Source organism: Entelurus aequoreus, linkage group LG04, assembly GCF_033978785.1.
Source record: "Entelurus aequoreus isolate RoL-2023_Sb linkage group LG04, RoL_Eaeq_v1.1, whole genome shotgun sequence".
Classification (NCBI taxonomy): domain Eukaryota; kingdom Metazoa; phylum Chordata; class Actinopteri; order Syngnathiformes; family Syngnathidae; genus Entelurus; species Entelurus aequoreus.
Window position 1 is genome coordinate 90,938,316 of NC_084734.1, and position 24,758 is coordinate 90,963,073.

Here is a 24,758-nt window from a genome sequence, read left to right on the forward strand (position 1 = left end):
TCAATGATGAAATCTTAACATTGCAACACATGCCAATACGGCCGGGTTAACTTATAAAGTGCAATTTTAAAATTCCCGCCACACTTCCGGTTGAAAAACTCCTTTGGATGTGATTTATGCGTGTGACGTCACAAAAGCAACGGAAGTGGTTGGACCCCATCGGACCCGATAGAAAAGCCTCTTGTTTTCTTCGACAAAATTCCACAGTATTCTGGACATCTGTGTTGGTGAATCTTTTGCAATTTGTTTAATGAACAATGGAGGCTGCAAAGAAGAACGTTGTAGGTGGGATCGATCGGTGTATTAGCGGCTAAGTACAATACTTACAGCAACACAACAAGGACTACTTACTACGCCTAGCCGATGCTTGCCGCCAAACCCATGGATGAAGTCCTTCGTCGCGCCGTTGATCGCTGGAACGCAGGTGAGCACGGCTGTTGATGGGAAGATGAGGGCTGGCTGGCGTAGGTGGAGCGCTAATGTTTTATCATAGTTCTGTGAGGTCCGGTTGCTAAATTAGCCTTAGCGTCGTTAGCAACAGCATTTTTAATGGACAATGGAGACTGCAAATAAGAAAGTTGTAGGTGCGATCGGTGGAGCGGCGGACTACAGCAACACCAACACCAGGAGGTTGTGTTGTGTTTTGAGCAGGATAGCAGACGCACCACAGTGAGTAAGCCCGCCGCCGCATCTAAGTTAGCTTCTATTTTTTTAGCTTTGGCAAGCTGAATATTATTAATCGTGTATTTACATGTTCATGGTTTAATAGTATTTTTGATCTTCTGTCTATCCATCCAGTCAGGTTTTTTTTAAATTTAGTTTCTATCTGCATTTGAGACTGCTATGCTATCAAGTTGGCTACGTAGCTAGGTTAGCTTCTATTTTTTGGCTTCGAAAAGCTGAATATTATTAATCGTGTATTTACATGTTCATGGTTTAATAGTATTTTTGATCTTCTGTCTATCCATCCAGTCAGGGTTTTTTTTATTTAGTTTCTATATGCATTTGAGACTGCTATGCTATCAAGTTGGCTACGTAGCTAGGTTAGCTTCTATTTTTTTAGCTTCGAAAAGCTGAATATTATTAATCGTGTATTTACATGTTCATGGTTTAATAGTATTTTTTATCTTCTGTCCATCCATCCAGTCAGGGTTTTTTTAATTTAGTTTCTATCTGCATTTGAGACAGATGCTATCATGTTGGCTACGTAGCTAGGTTAGCTTCTTTTTTTTTTTTTTAGCTTCGCAAAGCTGAATATTATTAATCGTGTATTTACATGTTCATGGTTTAATAGTATTTTTTATCTTCTGTCTATCCATCCAGTCAGGGTTTTTTTAAATTTAGTTTCTATCTGCATTTGAGACAGATGCTATCACGTTGGCTAAGTAGCTAGGTTAGCTTCTATTTTTTTTAGCTTCGCAAAGCTGAATATTATTAATCGTGTATTTACATGTTCAGTCACTGTGAATGTCCATTTCGCGTTCTCGACTCTCGATTTCAAGAGGATATAGTATCTGAGGTGGTTTAAAATACAAATCTGTGATCTACAATAGAAAAAGGAGAGAGTGTGGAATCCAATGAGCCAGCTTGTACATAAGTTACGGTCAGAGCGAAAAAAGATACGTCCATCACTGCCTCTCATGTCCTTCACTGTAACGTTCCTCATCTACGAATCTTTCATCCTCGCTCAAATTAATGGGGTAATCGTCACTTTCTCGGTCCGAATCTCTCTCGCTCCATTGTAAACAATGGGGAATTGTGAGGAATACTAGCTCCTGTGACGTCACGCTACTTCCGGTACAGGCAAGGCTTTTTTTATCAGCGAGCAAAAGTTGCGAACTTTATCGTCGATTTTCTCTACTAAATCCTTTCAGCAAAAATATGGCAATATCGCGAAATGATCAAGTATGACACATAGAATGGATCTGCTATTCCCGTTTAAATAAAAAAAAATCATTTCAGTAGGCCTTTAAAGCGGAGATGCATGTTAGACATCTGGAGGATACGGTCCGCTTGGTAAGCGTGTTCCCTAGCTGGCTGACAAAAGAGAGACTTTGTATTTTTTTTATTTTAGGCAAAGTCCACCAACTAAACTTTGTGTATATAGATGTCTAGCTTTCTAAATTCACCATAATCACAAAATGATGTTTTTTGAGAAAACTAGGTAGCTTTTTGTGGGGCGGTATAGCTCGGTTGGTAGAGTGGCCGTGCCAGCAACTTGAGGGTTGCAGGTTCAATTCCCGCTTCCGCCATCCTAGTCACTGCCGTTGTGTCCTTGGGCAAGACACTTTACCCACCTGCTCCCAGTGCCACCCACACTGGTTTAAATGTAACTTAGATATTGGGTTTCACAATGTAAAGCGCTTTGAGTCACTTGAGAAAAAGCGCTATATAAATGTAATTCACTTCACTTCACTTTATTGTTGTTTTGCTGTTTGTTTTCACAGCTGCTATTTAATAAACTACTACTAAACACAATTAAAACATGGAAACTAAAATATTTTGGCCATATAATCAGAAAAGATGGCATACAAAGACAGCTGATAGAAAGCAAAATAGATGGAAAGAGAATAAGAGGGAGGCCCAGAGCAAAGTGGACCGCCAACATCAAAGACTAGACCAAACTCAACTGCTGCAAATGTGTCAGAACGAAACAAGATCAAGAGGAATGGCGATCTATTGTATTCAACCTGCATTCTGTGGTTGAAACATGAGTTTGTTTTGATCAGCATTTGCCTGTCCTTGCATTTAAATGAACATTGTTAATAGTTTTATTTTAGTAGCAGCCTAATTAGCACCACAATTAACACAATAAGTATTTATTAATGAAGTAATCATCTTGTGCTTATTGTTAGCACATGTCTATGGCCCCGTTTCCATTGCACATCAAATCTGATTTTTTTGCCCTCAAGTGACACAGATCTGATTTTTTTTGCCAGTCTAAACACTCCAAAGTGCTTGAAATCTGATTTTTTGGCATCAGATTCAGGCCACATCAGGTGGTAGGAATTGGAATCCAATTGGAATCTGATCTTTTCAAATGTGACTTCAGTCTAAACACAATGCGACCTAAAAGTGACCTGTATGTGAGTTTTTCGTCAGCTTTGGGCGAGCTACGTTACTCGTGTGCGCCGGGAAAAATGCAGTTGCCAGCGAAAGTGGCACATCCGGTTTTGGTGAGCGAAGTCTATTTAAGACGACCAAATTTTGGGTGCATCACTTGTCAATAGTGCGCAAATAATAAACTATATGTAATCTATGAATATGTATTTTGATTCGGAAAAAATAGCGATTGTTGAAGGACCGATTTCAATCAATTAGTATCGCGGTACTTTATTAGTACCGGTATACCGTACAACCCTAGTTGGTATGATGATTAGTTGACTAGTAGTCATTCAATGAAGCCCTAGTTTTTTGTAACATCTAAAAGGTTGAACCCGCAGCAAGGACAGAAAGTGTGTGTGTAAAGTAAAATGTAAAGTTGTGTTTTGGGCAGCTTTGACATCGAAGACCGGTAAAAAAAAATCTGGATAGGGAACGTGAACAAGAGGCACATTACCTCCTTCAGCTATGACTGGCATGGTGCCCTCGAGCAAGAGACTGCGGTTGGACCGTGTGGCTGCTTGATGTGAATATGTGGGGGTTTGTAACCTTCCCCCCTCCTGCGGCTACTCCCAAAGGTTGTAAAGTAGAGACTAAAGCCCTCATCTCACATAGTGAAAGGATTCTTTGCAATATGCTGTGGAAATAATGTATTGAACTTCACCAAATATTATAGTCAAACTAAATGGTATTAAGAATGGGTTTGGCTCCTGCCTCCAACATTTCCGACAACTTTCACAAGTTTTATTTTAATATCTCCAAAGTTTCGTCTAAGAGGAGAGTCCCTTTAAGCCCTGCACAATCAAGGGCCCTTCAAAGCATCTTATTATTTTGCTCATTGCAAGATCCATCCATCCATCCATTTTCTACCGCTTGTCCCTCTCTGGGTTGCGGGGGCTGCTGGAGTTTATCGCAGCTCCACTCGGGCGGAAGGCGAGGTACACCCTGGACAAGTCGCCAACTCATCACAGGGCCAACAGATGTTTGAATTTAATTTCAAAGTGACACATCTTAACAAATATGGAATGATGGCTTTTCCGAAGTTATCGTTAAAAAAGCTGCTAAGAAAAGCCTTTTGAGATGGTGTATTTAAAAACAAGTTGTTTTTTGTGGGCAGAATAATGACTACAGTCATAAATCACTGACTGGATGCCAATTGTAACATATTTTAGTGACTAAAGTTTTACAAAATATCCAACCACAAATGTAGACCACACTAGGAGAATAAAGGATACAGAGAAAGAGCTGGATGATTTGTTAACATTCTGGAACAAGAAATAATCTAAGAAAATTATTTTGTGAGGCCAATTGCTGACTATTTACCTCCTTAAAATGACGCTTCGTTTCCTAAATCTTTACTGAGCTAAACTCAATCTTAACTCTGCTGGCAGCGCACAAATCTTTGTGATGACATGCTTATGAATTAAACCTTCACGTCTTAAAAAGCAGCACTGCAAAGTCTTCAGAAGTCAACAGGTTTGGCTCATGGGATTGTGCACCACAGGACATGGAAATCCGGGGAAAATTACTCTGTAGATTGAGATTTGGAGGAATGTTATGGCTGCAGGGCTGCAGTAACGCTCACTTGACTGTCAGCACTATACTATGCATGTTAGAGCAAGGAGCACCTGATGTTAATTGACAGTCAGCCTTTGTGTTCACGTGTCATGTCACTTATTTCACCAAGTATGTTTGGTGCTGTATTTCACATACCAGTCATTTTATAGTCATACATCATGTGTTGAAATTTAAGTGTTAGCTTTTAGCATGTTTCCACAGTTTTACATTACAAACATTCTTTGTAGTCTGAATTAATATGTACATAATTTATAGGCAAAGTCCAGTGTGTATCATTTAATCATTTACAAATGTTGACTGTGTGGAAGTTCTGAAAATTGCATCAAACCACAAGGCTCCAAGCAGCCATAAAAGCAAGCAAACGGTCAACAAGCATTACACTATGGCCTCCTTTACGGCTGTGCTAAATAGTTTTAGAAATATCCTGAGTTCAGGAGAGTAAAAAAATAATATTTGAGAGACATCATGTCTTTAGATTTACTGCATTGACCACTAGGCTTTTCTATTTATACTCTCTTGCATGTGTTTGCGACATTTACGGCTCTTAATTACCAGTATGTCTGGAAGAATGTATGGTAGTGGCATTATTATTGGATGATTGAGGTTTGAAAGGTGGGTTACTGTGGATGTGCAGGCTGGTGGACAAGGGGGTGGTCAGAGGACAGGACCTTTCTCAGATGAGTGGCTGTTAACCCCTGACCTTGCTGGTTAAGCCTGCAGGGTGGTGGTGGTGGTCGAGGCGGAAGGCATGCAGGCCGTGGGTGGGTGGGGGGGCTTCACCCTGATGTCTGTCTGGTTCAGGGGCAAATGATGGCAGGCAGAGGGGCCGGCGAGGTGTCTAATCTGTTTTTTGTCTGTAAGGCGTTTTCACCTCCCCCACCATCCTTCCTCTGAGACCAGTGTTTAAGAGGCAGGACAATGTCAAAGGGAAGTGACTTATTTTATGAGCCATTTAAAGGGGATGGTGGTCTCCCCACAAAAGAAAGTCGGAGAAGTAGTGGAGTGTTGATGAATGCCATGACACACAGTCACATGTTTGTTTACAAGGTGCTGTTCCCTTGTTTTGACCACCATAAATGGCTGTTTTCTCCTTCAGAGTTACAGCCTGGCGTTGCGTCTTTTTGGACTTGGACAGTCAAGAGGCCTCTTAAAGAAACATGAAGTTCTCTCATCAGACAAAGACTACATTTATGTCAGTTACTGGAGGGAATTGAATGGCCAAGCTAGCGGTGAATAAGTAACACTAAAACACAAAGTTGAGCATAATGCTGACTTCAATTGGCTCTCACTTTGTTGTGCCTCAGTCTGGAGTATGTTCTACCAGGAAGCCAAGAAATTGGCCTCCAAAGTATGCATGAGCTAAGAATCTCGAGGTTTCTGAGTGTATTCAAGCTAACAATACGACATTTGTATAGACATTCCTGTGAAATATCGGCCATCTCACTTTTATTTGTGTACTTTGGTAAGTAGGGCTATTTTCCATGTGGACATAGCTCTTTTGATTGTACTGCTGTGCCGTGTGGCCCCTGCAGGAGGGTGGAGGGCCTGGATGGCAGTTAGACCTAAGAGATCAGAGTGTGTGTGTACCCTGTGCTCCCAGTGCCTCCAATCATACCGGTACAAAGAGCCATGTGTTGAACAGTGATGTGATGTGTGAATATGTTTAAGTTGGGGCTGCCAACTCTGCTTGCGCATTTCAATGTGTGTACAGGAGGGGGTCTGCTGGGGTGGACAAGGGCTGGAGACTGATGAGTTTGGGGAAAAGACTATGAGAGAAGTCACCGGAGGCCTATATGGACTTGATCCCAGACAAAGTTCAGTTTATGATGCCAGGGTGCATCCTTCTGTTGGACGCTACCTTTTTAACAATTGTCTGTGAGTCACTTCTGACTCTATTCTGCTACTTTGTACTAGTACTTATTCCTATTATTACATAATTTCTTATTTTCAGTATTTTTAAAACAGTAGCTAGATCAGAGGTCTGCAACCTTGACTATCAAAAGAGACATTTTGCCGCCTCTTCCACTAAAGAAAATAGTATAGAGCTGCAAAATATAACACAACTTAAAAACTTTTAAAAGTGTTCATCTTTTTAATTTTTTGTTTTACAGGAAAAGCAATCTGTGAAATTAAACTTTTTCCTTTTCTTATTTTTTTTGGCAAGTATTCATGGTTTGATTACCCAAGGGGTTTCCACACTCAAGAAGCTGAACTGAACACACATGCTGTCAGTCTCTTTTTCTTGCCTTCTTTGCACCTCAAAACCCAGCCTGTGTGCATTCACGGCCTCACAGTCCGAAATTGTAGAACTCTTTTTTAAGAATGCAAACTTTTCTCACTTCTGGGTTAAAAAAAATCTGAGGGGGCCACAACAAGCAGGCAGAAAAGCTGCATGCAGCTCCAGAGCTGTGTGTTGGAGACCACTGAGCGAGATTAATAGACAGTTCAATCTAGTTAACACTTACAGTATGACTTGCACAATGGGGAATAGCAAGAATGTGAAATAAGATGATTTAATTACTGTGCAATCGCAGAGCTCTCAATATGTTTTTGTTGTTTTTTTTGGAATGAAAGCTCTTACCCTTGACATGTGAGTTATGCAAGTTGCAAGACCCTGTGCACACACAACTCTAGTTGCGGAAAAGTAACCAGTGTTGTTGCATACCTGGCGTGAAAGAAGCCCTGTGTTCTCCAAAAGGCCAGCAGCCACCATTTGAAACAAAACATCATTACAGCTGCAACTTTGCATTATTTTTTCCCTTGCTGCTTCTTCGTAATTATTGTCAAAATGTACACGTGACAGTTTCTGATGTGTCAAAGTTACACGTGTGTTATGAGAAGTGAATAATTCGCAGAGGTGTCAATAGACTCGATTGACATTGGCAGTTGTTCCCCAGATAATGTACGTCTTTTCAGGATCACTTCAAAAATACCAATAACCCTTGCTTCCTTCTTTGATGCTAAGACTTGATTCACCATGGAATTTACATTTATTTAAAATTGAATTCTTGGTGATTTGTGGGTTTAGGTGAAGAGTGACAATTTGAAGTTAATTTGCATCAACATGCACTTAGCTGGACTCCATTACCTTACATAGCTAATCCTCTCACCTTTCAATCATGGCTGGATTCTCATCTTTTATGAGTTAAGTGTTGAACTTAATTTCTAGTTGATGGGGTTATTGCATGGTATTTTTAATGAACAAATTGCAGTGTTCCCCATACATTCCTTTTTTGAACTGACACAAATAAGTTTGGTGGTAGCTGTTAGTTGGCGGTATGTATAGTGACTCATCTCCGAATACCCATGCGATACGCATTAAAAGTGAAAGACAGGAACTTTGAAGTGGTTTTACACCATGTATTTACTCGGTAATCAAAAACAAACTGTCATGCCATTAAATGCACACGTGTCATGGCAAGTTATGCACATTTGATGAGGTCATGTAGAACCTTGCAACCCACTACCAAACACTGAAATATTGTAAGGTATTTTCTTTTCTAAAACATAATTGCCAAAGAGGTTTTGCCTGATTAGTGCCTTCAATGCCACTTGTTGCTTTGACATGAAATTGAGACATTTATCTTAAAGAAGAAATAAATAAAAACACCCATATGGTCTTTTGACACCAAAGTGTGTGAGAATTTTTCTGATTCAATAATAGTGTGATGCAAGGTCTTGTTCTTACATACTTCCTTTCTCATCTCTTTCAGCAGCGTCCCTCAAAGTTTGTCCGCAGGGTTACTCCTGCTGCACGGTGGAGATGGAGGAGAAGCTGAGCCAGCAGAGTCACTATGAGATCAAAGCTCCTGTCTCCAGGCTTAGCACCAATCTACAGTCCACCTTCCGACAGAGGCACGGTCACTTTGACAGTAAGCAAACACACTTACGCAAAGGATCACACGGAAACACCAGCCGCCTTTCAAGCTACATTTGCCACAGAGTGTGCCTATATTTACAACAGTAGCGCACATGCTGCTTGATTTTTGACAGACGTTCCCACCTGCCAGGACATTGCCCTGAGCGGAGACAGTCAGTCTATGACCACTGGCCTGTCCACCTGTCTCTCAACATCTAAGTTCGCTCCCTCAGCGGCCCCCTCTACTGGCTTTCCTTCTCTAGAGAGACACACATGCTCGCAGGCGGACCACACACATCAACCCATGCAGTCTTCCCTGTGCTTACTGTTCCTGTGTGTTTGAACACATGTGTGTATGCTTGCAAATAGTGGGATCAGATTTCAGTTGTAGAGGGCGGAAGCACATGGGAACATGCAACATTGCTGAATCACAGAGGAAGTAGGGTCGCTTTTTGTCTGCTGAGCCACTGAACGACTGCTGGGATTCTGATGGACAGAGACCTGGTGATATTGAAGAACGGGCAGTCGTTTAAAGGCCTACTGAAACCCACTACTACCGACCACACAGTCTGATAGTTTATATATCAATGATGAAATATTAACATTGCAACACATGCCAATACGGCCGGGTTAACTTATAAAGTGCCATTTTAAATTTCCCGCGAAACTTCCGGTTGAAAACGTCTATGTATGATGACGTATGCACGTGACGTCAATCGTTGAAACGGAAGTATTCGGACACCATTGTATCCAATACAAAAAGCTCTGTTTTCATCGCAAAATTGCACAGTATTCTGGACATCTGTGTTGGTGAATCTTTTGCAATTTGTTTAATGAACAATGAAGACTGCAAAGAAGAAAGCTGTAGGTGGGATCGGTGTATTAGCAGATGGCTGCAGCAACACAACCAGGAGGACTTTGACTTGGATAGCAGACACGCTATCCGACGCTAGCCGCCGACCGCATCGATGATCGGGTAAAGTCCTTCGTCGCTCCGTCGATCGCTGGAACGCAGGTGAGCACGGGTGTTGATGAGCAGATGAGGGCTGGCTGGCGTAGGTGGATAGCTAATGTTTTTAGCATAGCTCTGTGAGGTCCCGTAGCTAAGTTAGCTTCAATGGTGTCGTTAGCAACAGCATTGTTAAGCTTCGCCAGGCTGGAAAGCATTAACCGTGTAGTTACAGGTCCATGGTTTAATAGTATTGTTGATTTTCTGTCTATCCTTCCAGTCAGGGGTTTATTTCTTTTGTTTCTATCTGCAGTTAAGCCCGATGCTATCACGTTAGCTCCGTAGCTAAAGTGCTTTGCCGATGTATTGTCATTGAGATAAAAGTCACTGTGAATGTCCATTTCGCGTTCTCGACTCTCATTTTCAAGAGGATATAGTATCCGAGGTGGTTTAAAATACAAATCCGTGATCCACAATAGAAAAAGGAGAAAGTGTGGAATCCAATGAGCCCTTGTACCTAAGATACGGTCAGAGCGAAAAAAGGTACGTCCTGCACTGCACTCTAGTCCTTCACTCTCACGTACCTCATCCACGAATCTTTCATCCCCGTTCAAATTAATGGGGTAATCGTCGCTTTCTCGGTCCGAATCGCTCTCGGTGCTGGTGTAAACAATGGGGAAATGTGAGGAGCCTTTCAACCTGCGACGTCACGCTACTTCCGGTACAGGCAAGGCTTTTTTTATCAGTGACCAAAAGTTGCGAACTTTATCGTCGATGTTCTCAACTAAATCCTTTCAGCAAAAATATGGTAATATCGCGAAATGATCAAGTATGACACATAGAATGGATCTGCTATCCCAGTTTAAATAAAAAAAAAATTCATGTCAGTAGGCCTTTAAGCAAAGCATAGAGAAAGTGTTGAATTTCAAATGTGATGGATGGATGGGATGGGATGGGATGTGATGAAACTGGTCATGTTGAAATATAGGTGTAGCAGGTATGTCTGTGTTATTATGTCTGTCGTATGTGCGCGCCTGTGTATAGGCGGGTCACAGACCTTTACATCTTGCGTGTCTGTGAAAGAGAGCAAAGGATTGTCAGTAACAGGGTGCGTGTGTATTGCAGCCAGATGTGAACAGGAATGTGACGTGTCGGAATGCAGTGGCAGCTCGCTACGTCCCACCCCTCTCTTTCTCTTCTCGCTGGCCTTTGTCCCTATCTCATGCCTTTCCTGACATTGCCAGAACACTCCTTTCCCTTCCCTCTTTCCGTTTGTTCATTCTCATGTCTAAGATGCTCTTAGGTTAGCAAGTGTTATTTGTAAAATACTTTGAGAGGAGCAAAGGTTTATATTTGTATTATTATACAATATACAAGCAGTTCTTGTTTTACATTAAGCGTTATGACATTTAATGGTTACGACACACTCCCATCTATTATTAATGCTGTACAGAAAGAAAAACAACCAGTGCGTAGGCGAAAGGATACGTTGTCGTGGGTCACTACACTGAGGAAGGGCATCACTTTTAGTTTTTTAATTAACTTGTTGCCCTTCATTATGTCCCAGACTCTACTGATGGCAGTGCATCAAAGAAAAGGAAAGTGAAAACTTTTGTAATTAGTAAGAATGGGCACCAAAACCTGGTGCAATAATTGTACCAGTGCAGACGGAAGCAGTGGTACCCACACCGGAAAAAGAAGAAGTCTCAGCCACCTGCAAAGTGAGGTCTTATAAATAATTTAGCATTCTGATAGAAGCTCACTGAATCCGACACTCTTTTTAATCATATTACAATTCTCAAAACGCCAACAGCAACCCTCATAACACCGCTAGTCCTGCAGCGCTAGGATAGCTAGTTTCCACAACAACAACACAGCAGTCTTAATTTCCCCTCAGGGATTAATAAAGTATTTCTGATTCTGAGTCATCATTTTGCACTAATGACGGTTACAAAAAGCAAAATTGTATTCACAAACCCTCATAGTTACGAGCATCAATATTAAAAAAGTCACATTTTGCATGTTTTCTATGTTCTGTATTACTGCAATAATTATGACCATTTGTTGGGGATGTTATTACGTATTTTTTATGTATTAAATGTATGTAATTGAAGTATTATTAGTCTGTTCAATTTGAATGTCACAAAATAACATAATAAAAATTATTTCAAATTTTGTTTTGTTTATCCACAAAAATTAGTATGTTTTAAATTTTTAAGTAGCGGTTCAGCTTCCCTTTAAACAACACCAACAGTGTTTTTCAAGTACCAATTTAGTACTGGCGTCAGTTAAAAGGTAAACAATATCCATCCCTAGTAATTATTCATTAGGAGAGTGAAAGACCAAATGAACACATGCCTGAAATATGTTGACTTGTTAGTCCTTTTGTCTTATTAATGTGCTATTCTAAGATGGAAGTATTTTGGTGAAAAGAAAGCTCCTTTCTGCAGAGTGCGCATAATACTTTGTTGGTCAACTGTTTCATGTTTTTTGGAGGGTACTCAAATTTCCTATGGAGAGAGTGAACGTGCTGTATTTTGCGCAGCTAATGTTCTTTTTGCATGAAAAACTTTGAACAGAATAATAATGACAATGGATTCCTCCACATTAAAGTATTATTATTGTAATTTTGACAACTGTAGAAATTTGACTTCGTAAAATCCTTAGAAATTGACGACAAACTTTTGCTGCATGCTTCAATCAACCAAACTTTATGTCACACTTTTAATGCACAGGCAATTGGCAACACAAAGTGCTTTGCACCAAAACAAAGAAGTGATGGTTGACACTTGGTCTAACCTGTTGCGCCCAATTTCAAGAATTTGAAAGTATTTGTGGACAGTAATGACCACAGGGATACAAATTAGTAGTAATTCCCTCTTTTCCATTACTTTTTCATTTAGTTATTGGATCTTTTTTTACTGTGAAATGGAATGTATGTATGTATGTATGTACAGGTAAAAGCCAGTAAATTAGAATATTTTGAAAAACTTGATTTATTTCAGTAATTGCATTCAAAAGGTGTAACTTGTACATTATATTTATTCATTGCACACAGACTGATGCATTCAAATGTTTATTTCATATAATTTTGATGATTTGAAGTGGCAACAAATGAAAATCCAAAATTCCGTGTGTCACAAAATTAGAATATTGTGTAAGGGTTAAATTTTGAAGACACCTGGTGCCACAAACTAATCAGCTGATTAACACAAAACACCTGCAAAGGGCTTTAAATGGTCTCTCAGTCCAGTTCTGAAGCCTACACAAACATGGGGAAGACTTCAGATTTGACAGCTGTCCAAAAGGCAACCATCGACACATTGCACAAGGAGGGAAAGACACAAAAGGTTATTGCTGAAGAGGCTGGCTGTTCTCAGAGCTCTGTGTCCAAACACATTAATGGAGAGGCAAAGGGAAGGCAAAACTGTGGTCAGAAAAAGTGTACAAGCGATAGGGATCACCGCGCCCTGGTCAAGATTGTGAAAAAAAACCCATTCAAAAATGTGGGGGAGATTCAGAAGGAGTGGACAGCTGCTGGAGTCAGTGCTTCAAGATCCACCACCAAGAGACGCTTGAAAGACATGGGTTTCAACTGCCGCATACCTCGTGTCAAGCCACTGTTGACCAAGAAACAGCGCGAAAAGCGTCTCACCTGGGCTAAGGAAAAAAAGAGCTGGACTGCTGCTGAGTGGTCCAAAGTCATGTTTTCTGACGAAAGCAAATTTTGCATTTCCTTTGGAAATCGAGGTCCCAGAGTCTGGAGGAAGACAGGAGAGGCACAGGATCCACGTTGCCTGAAGTCTAGTGTAAAGTTTCCACCATCAGTGATGGTTTGGGGTGCCATGTCATCTGCTGGTGTCGGTCCACTCTGTTTCCTGAGATCCAGGGTCAACGCTGCCGTCTACCAGCAAGTTTTAGAGCACTTCATGCTTCCTGCTGCTGACCTGCTCTATGGAGATGGAGATTTCAAGTTCCAACAGGACTTGGCGCCTGCACACAGCGCAAAATCTACCCGTGCCTGGTTTACGGACCATGGTGTTTCTGTTCTAAATTGGCCCGCCAACTCCCCTGACCTTAGCCCCATAGAAAATCTGTGGGGTATTGTGAAAAGGAAGATGCAGAATGCCAGACCCAAAAACGCAGAAGAGTTGAAGGCCACTATCAGAGCAACCTGGGCTCTCATAACACCTGAGCAGTGCCAGAAACTCATCGACTCCATGCCACGCCGCATTAATGCAGTAATTGAGGCAAAAGGAGCTCTAACCAAGTATTGAGTATTGTACATGCTCATATTTTTCATTTTCATACTTTTCAGTTGGCCAAATTTTCTAAAAATCCCTTTTTTGTGTTAGCCTTAAGTAATATTCTAATTTTGTGACACACGGAATTTTGGATTTTCATTTGTTGCCACTTCAAATCATCAAAATTAAATGAAATAAACATTTGAATGCATCAGTCTGTGTGCAATTAATAAATATAATGTACAAGTTACACCTTTTGAATGCAATTACTGAAATAAATCAAGTTTTTCAAAATATTCTAATTTACTGGCTTTTACCTGTATGTATGTATGTATGTATGTATGTATGTATGTATGTACAAACCCCGTTTCCATATGATTTGGGAAATTGTGTTAGATGTAAATATAAACGGAATACAATGATTTGCAAATCCTTTTCAACCCATATTCAATTGAATGCACTACAAAGACAAGATATTTGATGTTCAAACTCATAAACTGTATTTTTTTTTTGCAAATAATAATTAACTTAGAATTTCATGGCTGCAACACGTGCCAAAGTAGTTGGGAAAGGGCATGTTCACCACTGTGTTACGTCACCTTTTCTTTTAACAACACTCGATAAATGATTGGGAACTGAGGAAACTAATCGTTGAAGCTTTGAAAGTGGAATTCTTTCCCATTCTTGTTTTATGTAGAGCTTCAGTCGTTCAACAGTCCGGGGTCTCCGCTGTCGTATTTTACGCTTCATAATGCTCCACACATTTTCGATGGGAGACAGGTCTGGACTGCAGGCGGGCCAGGAAAGTTCCCGCACTCTTTTTTTACGAAGCCACGCTGTTGTAACACGTGCTGAATGTGGCTTGGCATTGTCTTGCTGAAATAAGCAGGGGCGTCCATGAAAAAGACGGCGCTTAGATGGCAGCATATGTTGTTCCAAAACCTGTATGTACCTTTCAGCATTAATGGTGCCTTCACAGATGTGTAAGTTACCCATGCCTTGGGCACTAATGCAACCCCATACCATCACAGATGCTGGCTTTTGAACCTTGCGTCGATAATAGTCTGGATGGTTGGCTTCCCCTATGGTCCGGATGACACGATGTCGAATATTTCCAAAAACAATTTGAAATGTGGACTCGTCAGACCATAGAACACTTTTCCACTTTGCATGAGTCCATCTTAGATGATCTTGGGCCCAGAGAAGACTTGCACTTACAGATGTAGCGACGAACTGTATTTAGTGACAGTGGGTTTCTGAAGTGTTCCTGAACCCATGTGGTGATATCCTTTAGAGATTGATGTCTGTTTTTGATACAGTGCCGTCTGAGGGATCGAAGGTCACGGTCATTCAATGTTGGTTTCCGACCATGCCGCTTACGTGGAGTGATTTCTCCAGATTTTCTGAACCTTTTGATGATATTATGGACCGTAGATGTTGAAATCCCTAAATTTCTTGCAATTGCACTTTGAGAAACGTTGTTCTTAAACGGTTTGACTATTTGCTCTAGCAAGTTGTGGACAAAGGGGAGTACCTCGCCCCATCCTTTCTTGTGAAAGACTGAGCATTTTTTGGGAAGCTGTTTTTATACCCAATCATGGCACTCACCTGTTCCCAATTAGCCTGCACACCTGTGGGATGTTCCAAATAAGTGTTTGATGAGCATTCCTCAACTTTATCAGTATTTATTGCCACCTTTCCCAACTTCTTTGTCACGTGTCGCTGGCATAAAATTCTAAAGTTAATGATTATTTGCAAAAAAAAAAAGTTTATCAGTTTGAACATCAAATATGTTGTCTTTGTAGCATATTCAACTGAATATGGGTTGAAAATGATTTGCAAATCATTGTATTCCGTTTATATTTACATCTAACACAATTTCCCAACTCATATGGAAACAGGGTTTGTATATATATATACACAATATGTATATATGTATATATATATATATATATATATATATATATATATATATATATATATATATATATATATATATATATATATATATATATATATGGTGTGATAGTTTAATAACTTATAAACGCATGCTTACCTCAGCTAAAGCTAATTATTACTCAAATCTCATCCACCTCAACAAAAATGATCCTAAATTTTTGTTTAGTACAGTAGCATCGCTAACCCAACAAGGGACTCCTCCCAGTAGCTCCACCCACTCAGCAGATGACTTTATGAATTTCTTTAATAAGAAAATTGAAGTCATTAGAAAATAGATTAAAGACAATGCATCTCAGCTACAACCGGGTTCTATTAACACAAATACGACTGTATATACGACGGATACCGCCCTCCAAAATAGTTTGTCTCTCTTTGATGAAATAACATTGGAGGAATTGTCAAAATGTGTACATGGGACAAAACAAACAACATGTTTACTTGACCCAATTCCTGGGAAACTTATCAAGGAGCTTTTTGTATTATTAGGTCCATCAGTGTTAAATATTATAAACGTATCACTTTCCTCTGGCACTGTTCCCCTAGCATTCAAAAAAGCGGTTATTCATCCTCTACTCAAAAGACCTAACCTCGATCCTGATCTCTTGGTAAACTACCGGCCAGTGTCCCACCTTCCGTTTATCTCGAAAATCCTCGAAAAAATTGTCGCACAGCAGCTAAATGAACACTTAGCGTCTAACAATCTCTGTGAACCTTTTCAATCCGGTTTCAGGGCAAATCACTCTACGGAGACAGCCCTCGCAAAAATGACTAATGATCTATTGCTAACGATGGATTGTGATGCTTCATCTATGTTGCTGCTTCTTGATCTTAGCGCCGCTTTCGATACTGTTGATCATAATATTTTATTAGAGCGTATCAAAACGCGTATTGGGATGACAGACTTAGCCTTGTCTTGGTTTAACTCTTATCTTACTGACAGGATGCAGTGTGTCTCCCATAACAATGTGACCTTGGACTATGTTAAGGTAACGTGCGGAGTTCCCCAGGGTTCGGTTCTTGGCCCTGCACTCTTTAGTATTTACATGCTGCCGCTAGGTGACATCATACGCAAATACGGTGTTAGCTTTCACTGTTATGCTGATGACACCCAACTCTACATGCCCCTAAAGCTGACCAACATGCCGGATGTTTGCAAACACACCGTCAATGCCTGAAAGGTGATTGGCGTAGAATGAGGAAGTGTTGTTGTGTGTCCGGCGGGTAAGCGCGAACTCACGGAGACGAAAGTGTGTACACGGGAGGTAAACCTGTTGGAATTGCGGCATTTGTTATCATTACATTGGTAATAAAGTTAATAATAGTTTCAGACTTTGTGTGATTTCTTCCAGGGGCTACAATATATTATATTACTTTGATTTGTTTTCAAGTAAAAAAAAATACCCCAACTTATTTTCAAGGTGTGGCGGTAATAAAAATGCCATGGCGGTCCGCCACATTCAATTTCATTAAGGGGAAACCCTGTGTGTGTGTGTATATATACAGTATATATATATTAGGGCTGCAACAACTAATCGATTAAATCGATTAAAATCGATGATAAAAATAGTTGGCGATTAATTTAGTCATCGATTCGTTGGATCTATGCTAAGCGCATGCGCAGAGCCTATGTTTATTTAAATTTTTTTATTTTTTTATCAACCTTTATTTATAAACTGCAACATTTACAAACAGCTGAGAAACAATAATCAAAATAAGTATGGTGCCAGTATGCTGTTTCTTTTTCAATAAAATACTGGAAAGGATAGAAATGTAGTTTGTCTCTATTATCCGATTATTAATCGATTAATCGAAGTAATAATCGACAGATTCATCGATTACCAAATGAGTTGTTAGTTGCATCCCTAATATATATATATATATATATATATATATATGTATACTGTATACTGCCAAGGTATCTTGGCAGTCTAGGGGAGACCATGTATGTTTATGTGTATGCATATACATATGTATATGTGTGTGTGTGTGTGTGTATATATATATATATATATATATATATATATATATATATATATATATATATATATATATATATATAAATATATATATATATATATATAAATATATATATATATATATATATATATATATATATATATATATAAATATATATATATATATATATATATATATATATATGCGTGTATGTATATATGCGTGTGTACAGTATGTGTGCATATATACAGTATATATGTATATATGCATTTTCTAGGATTTACCAATTTTGTAACAGTTTATATTTAATTTATGTGTTTATCTTTCTGGTTGTTAGTTGAACTACAACCCTTTACAGCACAATATTAAAAGTGAAAAGGTAAATAAATAGCTGTGGATTTTTTAAAATTTTTTCGCATAAGGGTCAATGGTGAAAAATGTATTAAATAGTAATTTTTTCGCATAAGCGTTTTACTCATTTATACCAAATTCACTTGAATAGTCGTTGTTGTGCAATTATGTTGCTACAGTAAATATTTAACCACATCCAAAATTAGCTATAAAGTACAGTGTATTACAGTTTGGTAGTTGGCCTCAAGGGGGCAGCCCTGATTTGATAGTGAAATTGCAGCCTGCTTCTCATTTACCTGTGGTGCCACCCCCCATCACTGCAGGAAGTTGGCGGTTTTACCCGTACTGTTAGATGTGGGATCTCTTTACAATGGCTTGTTGTGCTTTCTTCCACATGCACCATTTGACACCTCTTACAGTTTATAGCAGTGCTTCTCAATTATTTTCTGTTACGCCGCCCCTCTCCTACCGCTTCCCGGTACCTTGGAATCGATACCAGTACTTTTGTGTGTTCATGTTATAAAACATGTTTTTTTTTTTGTGCAATAATGAAATCTTAAAATGTTTAAATGTAATATTTATTTCTCTTTTTCAATCCAACATAAAATATATCAAAACAATATCCAAGTATTTGTATAGTAACTTGTTCGCAATTGTTTGGCAAATTTCTTCAACATAAAAACACTTAACTACAATAATGCAGTGTTATTTTCTTAGTATTGCACAAATTAAAACCCGGCTCCACGTACTCCTTTCCTTTTCCATCTGGAAAATATGTGCTGGGGATCCATGGAGGCAATTAAGGCAATTAAGTTAAAAACAAATGAGCAAAAGAGGAAGGAGTAAAAATAAAAAACAAAAAAATTGTTTGCAAAATGATCAAATTACAAATGAAAGTGAAGCAAATATTTACATTAACATTACTAAGTACAGTACGAGGAACCGAGCTGGTTATGCGGGTTAAGCTATTGCAAGTTAAAATGCAAAGCTAACATATTCTTTTACAGTAGGCTTTTTACCGGGAGCAGACGTAGAGGATGATGATGTCGCTGTTATCATCACCAAATGGTAACGCCATTTCCTCCACTGTGTTGTTGACTGCTGTCGAGTTGCTGAAGGTGCCAAATTCAGGAATTGCAGTCATACATCTAACTTGGCTGCACTCTTCAGCCATGAGAAAAATCCTGTGTTTATCCAGGTGCTTCCTCAGATTAGAAGTATTCCCGCCACTTGCCTTGATTTTGGCGTCCCAAATATTGCGTAATCTGCATCGGCCTCGCATTTGGAAAAGATGAGCCACACTTTTGAGCGTTTTCTCTTTGGCATGGTTGGGTTTTTGTCATCAAACACTGATGGGTTGCAAGATTACTAAGAGCATTTCCGCTTCGAAATCACCTGTTTTCCTCTCAAGTGCTAGCAAGTACTCGCCAGTGTCAATTGCCAATTTCAAACAGAAGCGACGTTACGCTCAACCCAGGCACCGAAACCTGGCACAGCTAGATCTTATGTGAATCAGTGGTACCGGCTGGTTTCGGTCGGTGCCAAAAAAGTACCGGATCCGGTGCCCAACTCTATTGACAAAAGACATTTTTATTTTATAAATGTAGTTAAACCGGATGTATAGTGCCGTAGCGCTTTTATCTTGAAGCCGGAAAAGTGTGCAATTGGTTTGAGAAAGTGTCTTGACATGTTTTGATGTTGGATCGACTGTTAACAACAATAACGTATGTTTTAATTGTTTTTAGTTCAATTTTTTACCTTTTACACATATTTTACCACAATAGAATGTTAACTAAATACAAAGTCTCTCACATTTATTGGTGCAATATATCTTCAGACACTTTTGACCTGTATTTTAGGTCAACGCATGATAATTGTGTAAATAATAATACCTGGGATTTATATAGCGCTTTTCTAAGTACCCAAAGTCGCTTTACATGTTAAAAACCCATCATTCATTCACACCTGGTGGTGGTAAGCTACTTTCGTAGCCACAGCTGCCCTGGGGTAGACTAAATGTATCAATGCTTTAAGTTCATCATGCTTGTGCAAGGTACTTTTTTGAAACCTTCAATTTGTTAGCGCAGTTAGACCGGATGTAGCGCACCACTCTATTATTGTGAAGCGGGGAAATGTGCTGCTGTTCTCAGTTTGATGTGTGGAGGCGACTTGAAGCTGTTTAAATGAAATAGCGAGAGTGCCTCTTAAGTTGCAACTGATGTCGTGTTTGTAAATTGATGTTACATCGATGATGTCGTTCATAACAACACAAGCAGATGACATGCTTTGTGAGTGTGTGGATTGTTCTTGCTAGTTTTAGCTTTGTAGTTTAGTCGCTGTTTCAAGTGACCGCCTCAACCTTGTTAAAGATGGGGCGGTTGCGTGTTTAGAGGATGATTGAGTGGTCCCGAACACATTTTATCAAACACATTTTATCAAACAAACGTTCCTTCTCCTCAGATTGACAGCATTTCACCCACATTTATGTCAATTTCCGTGATATGATACCTTTAAAAACGGATTTCGCTTTGATGGCCAATTCTGTGACTCCGTCCTCTGTTACGTCAACGCGGAAACCATATGCCTTATTTTTTGTTGAGTTCAGGGATTATTGAATCGGCATACCAGCGATGTGTCAAATAAAACTTAGCAACCATAGTAAGATCCCAAACTTCTAGTAGTCATGCTTATTTTTCACTCATTCGCTCCTAATCCGTTCCACCGTTACAAGCTCTGGAATTTGCATACCCACATTGCAGACATGCATCTTCTGCTGCAGACAATATTGTGCGTATTGCTTACATCATCACAACATTCTGTTTTGGCAGTGCTGTTTTGGTGATCATAGTCTTTTTTCGGCAGTGCATCATTGGTCAATAGTGCGCAACAAATAAAGTTAAGTTAAAGTCCCAACGATAGTCACACACACACACACACACACACACACACACACACACACACACACACACACACACACGCACACTAGGTGTGGTGAAATTATCCTCTGCATTTGACCCATCACCCCCTGGGAGGTGAGGGGAGCAGCGAGCAGCAGCAGCGAGCAGCAGCAGCGGTGGCTGCGCTCTGGAATAATTTGGTGATTTAACCCCCAATTCCAACCCTTGATGCTGAGTGCCAAGCAGGAAGGCAATGGGTCTCATTTTTATAGTCGTTGGTATGACTGTACCAACCTGCTGGTGTTAATGTCTATGTTCATGTATTATTGATATTAATTTCCCCATAATCGTGAACACACATGCATGAAAGGGGATTGGCTGTGAATGAGGGAAGTTTGTGCACGGGAGGGAATACGTGTTGGAATTGGGAAGTTAGCATAAGATTTCCAATACAAGTTAAAAAAGAGCGTGGACTTCAGTGTGACTTCTTCTGGAGGCTACAAAACAATGTATTATATATTTTTGTTACATTAAAAAACCCTTATTTCTAAGGTGTGGCAGGTTTTTTTTTGCTGTGATGGGCTGCCACAATCAACATTAAAAGGCAACCCTTCACTTAACCTACAAAACAAATATAAACAAAACAATTAGCGCTGATTGTATTTTTCATCAAAATGAGGAAGTCAGGATTAATGGCTACTATAAGCAATACGCACGTTTTGTAGTGCAAAGCTTTTCAAAGCGGGGTTTGAAGCTTTATCCTGTGATAAAATGGCAACCAAGGTAATCAAAAAGGTCAACCAACGAACGAGATTTCTCTATAGAATCTCCTCTCTGGTCAACAAAAGAACCGTGAAGATTCTGGCGGGAACTCTCGTTCAACCCTTTTTCGATTACGCATGCACCTCCTGGTACCCTAGCACCTCCAAAACCCTCAAATCTAGACTCCAAACATCCCTGAACAAGCTAGTCATGTTACTTTTAGACCTCCACCCCAGATCACACCTCACCCCAACCCACTTCTCCAAAGTGGGCTGGCTCAGGGTGGAGGACAGAGTAAAACAACTTGCACTGAGCCTAGTCTATAAAATCCGCTACACCTCCCTGATACCGAAGTACATGTCAAACTACTTCCTTAACGTAAATGACCGCCATAACCACAACACCAGAGGGAGCTCCACTAACCACGTTAAACCCAGATTCCAATCTAACAAAGGTCTTAACTCATTCTCTTTCTATGCTACATCAATGTGGAATGCACTCCCAACAGGTGTAAAAGAAAGGGCATCTCTATCCTCCTTCAAAACCGCACTAAAACAACACCTCCAGGCAACTTCAACCCTAAACTAACACCCTCCCTTCCACATCATACCTCTTCGGATTGTAAATAATCAAATGTAGACACTTTTTCTTATACTTTCTGATTTCTCTCTCTGTGTCCACTACCTGCTGTACATATCCTACCAAGTCAGTCCTACACTGTTCCAATGTCCATTTCTCTGATGATGCAATTGTTGATGACTGAAGTGTTGATACCAACCAATCCTAAACCCCCCGCCCCCCTCCATATCCCACACCCCGGATTGTAAATAATGTAAATAATTTATTGTATAAACTCTGATGATTATCTTGTGTGATGACTGTATTATGAAAATAGTATATATCTGTATCATGAATCAATTTAAGTGGACCCCGACTTAAACAAGTTAAAAAACTTATTCGGGTGTTACCATTTAGTGGTCAATTGTACGGAATATGTACTTCACTGTGCGATCTACTAATAAAAGTTTCAATCAATCAATCAAAATACTGATTAAACAGGCCCGCCCAACTATTTGAGAAGAACTGGCGTATAGTGACATGTTCAGGTGGCTGTGCTATTATTTACTCTTTACATGCCAAGACACCCAGAAGCAAAGCTTCCTGTCAGGGCAGCTGGCACACAAAGTGCATTTTTTTCTATTAACTGTTGGTGAAGATGACAGGAACAGTGATGTCATACGTGTATAAACACAGCTGCAAATGTCAATGAAAACAGACACAACTCCATGCCTTACGCACTAACAAACCCAGGAAGTGGTGTCTGTGATTAGGCCGGCTCTCACCGTACGCCTGGAGCTGGAAGTCATGGCCAATTAGGAGCCAGAAATAGTTATCTTCCCTCTGTGTTCGCCATGGCCTCAGCCTGTCCAGCAGCGCAGGCCTATATGTGGGACTTAAGCATGCGGATTAAGGCTTCTTACAAGCGACACCCATTGCCTGAGATCCAGCAGCAGGAGGGACGGAATCACATCTCATGAGAAAAGAGTCAGGAGCGAGGACTAATTGGCACAAATAGGGGTGCAATTACTTCTTGGGTTGGGATGGGGAGGAGCAGAGTTTAAAGGAACTCAGTTGGGCATGCGAGGAAGAGGAAGTAGGAGGTTGGAGTGGGAGGAGTTCCGCTGCCCTGTTCCTGTGATGGATTAAAATCATTACTCTTAATTTAGGGCTCCTATGCTTCATGTGTGAAGATTTTGACACAAGATTTTGGTCTGCATTTTACACATCCTGTGTAACCTTTCAGTCATTTTGCAACAACCACACCATAGTTCCTTAGCCGATAATGACAATGCAAGCTGTCATGTCTCTACATTTTCTTCATCCCTCTTCGCTGACTTTAAACTTGTTGCCACAACAACATTCCACCATCGGAGGGGTGGACCTTTTTGTTTTAGTCAATTAAGAGTGGAACATGGTTTCTTGTCCTCCGCTGTGTGTGTTAGACTGTGAGTGACTTGGGGGGCTGCAGTGTTTCCGGTATCCTTGGCAACACAGTGGGGATTTGGAGTTAAAAAAGCCCTCAATTTAACCCACCCCATGCTGCCCTCATCCCTTCCCTTTTCCTCATTTTTTCTTTTTAGTGTGTCAGTCTGGAGTGGAAGTGACAGCATCATGAGGGGGTTGTTTGTGCGCGCACATGCTGGTGGCAGGGAGCGTTTAGTGTCTCCTTCTGTGAGAGCATGGGAACTTTACATTTCAAAAGCGAACAGAGGACACCCGGAGAAACTCTAGCGAGATAGAAGTTTTGTGTGCACAGAGCAGCCAGGAGGAGAGGAGCGTGTGTGGATAGAAAGGAGATGTGTGAAAGAGGGCGGAGCATACGCGCGCTTGCATGCACGACTGGAGGTGAAGCATTTTTCAGTGACTCTGTGGAATTCTCATTTTGTTCAGATTAAGAGAGTCGGGGGGTTAAGGGGGGCTGGATTATTGGAGGGTGAGATGAGGAGGAGGGTGATGGACATTCCTCAGGATGAAGTAGGTCATTGTTCCCTGTCTAGTGAAGAGAGCGTTCTGAAGGAACTGATGAAGTGAAAGCAGTGTAAGGAGGGAGACTCAGGGATGGGTGGGGGGGCGTACAGGTCCATATATGGCCGGGGAGAGGGTTCTCATTATTCAGTAATCCTATTGAAAATGCCTCTGAAGGACAGTCCAAGAGAAGCCCGAAGAAAAGGAAAGCGAATGGAATGTGACAACAGAAAAATGCCATTGATGATGGTCAGTGTAAAGCGGCTTGATGTTGTGAGACATCTCTGCTGAATGGTCTGCGGAGACGAGGAGCAGAGAGTCAGACAGAAGGACTCCGTCTCAGCACTTCATTTTTCAACATGCACAATTTTATCATTGATGGATATTTGTATTACAAGAGTTTATCTTTTGGCTCCACGTGTTAATATCAACTCAACTGCATTGTTCTTATCCAATAAAATGTGTGAGGAAATGGTTCAGTTTGACAAAAAAGGTGACGTTACAGTACGGATCTGCAAGAGCTGGGTCATTGGCTTTCTGGTAATAAGTGTCACTGAACTTTCTACATAATATTT

The 24,758-nt window shown here is 40.3% G+C and overlaps 1 protein-coding gene across 2 annotated transcripts in view; it reads left to right on the forward strand.

Annotated features, from left to right (window-relative positions):
* LOC133649169 (glypican-6-like) overlaps positions 1-24,758 on the forward strand; it is an 81,427-nt gene that overhangs the window by 44,371 nt on the left and 12,298 nt on the right. The window contains exon 2 of one of the 2 annotated variants that reach the window (XM_062046002.1): positions 8,394-8,552. In XM_062046002.1, coding sequence (XP_061901986.1) covers positions 8,394-8,552 — 159 coding nt within the window. The remainder of the gene's footprint in view (positions 1-8,393; positions 8,553-24,758) is intronic. The other variant, XM_062046003.1, reaches the window with a different exon arrangement.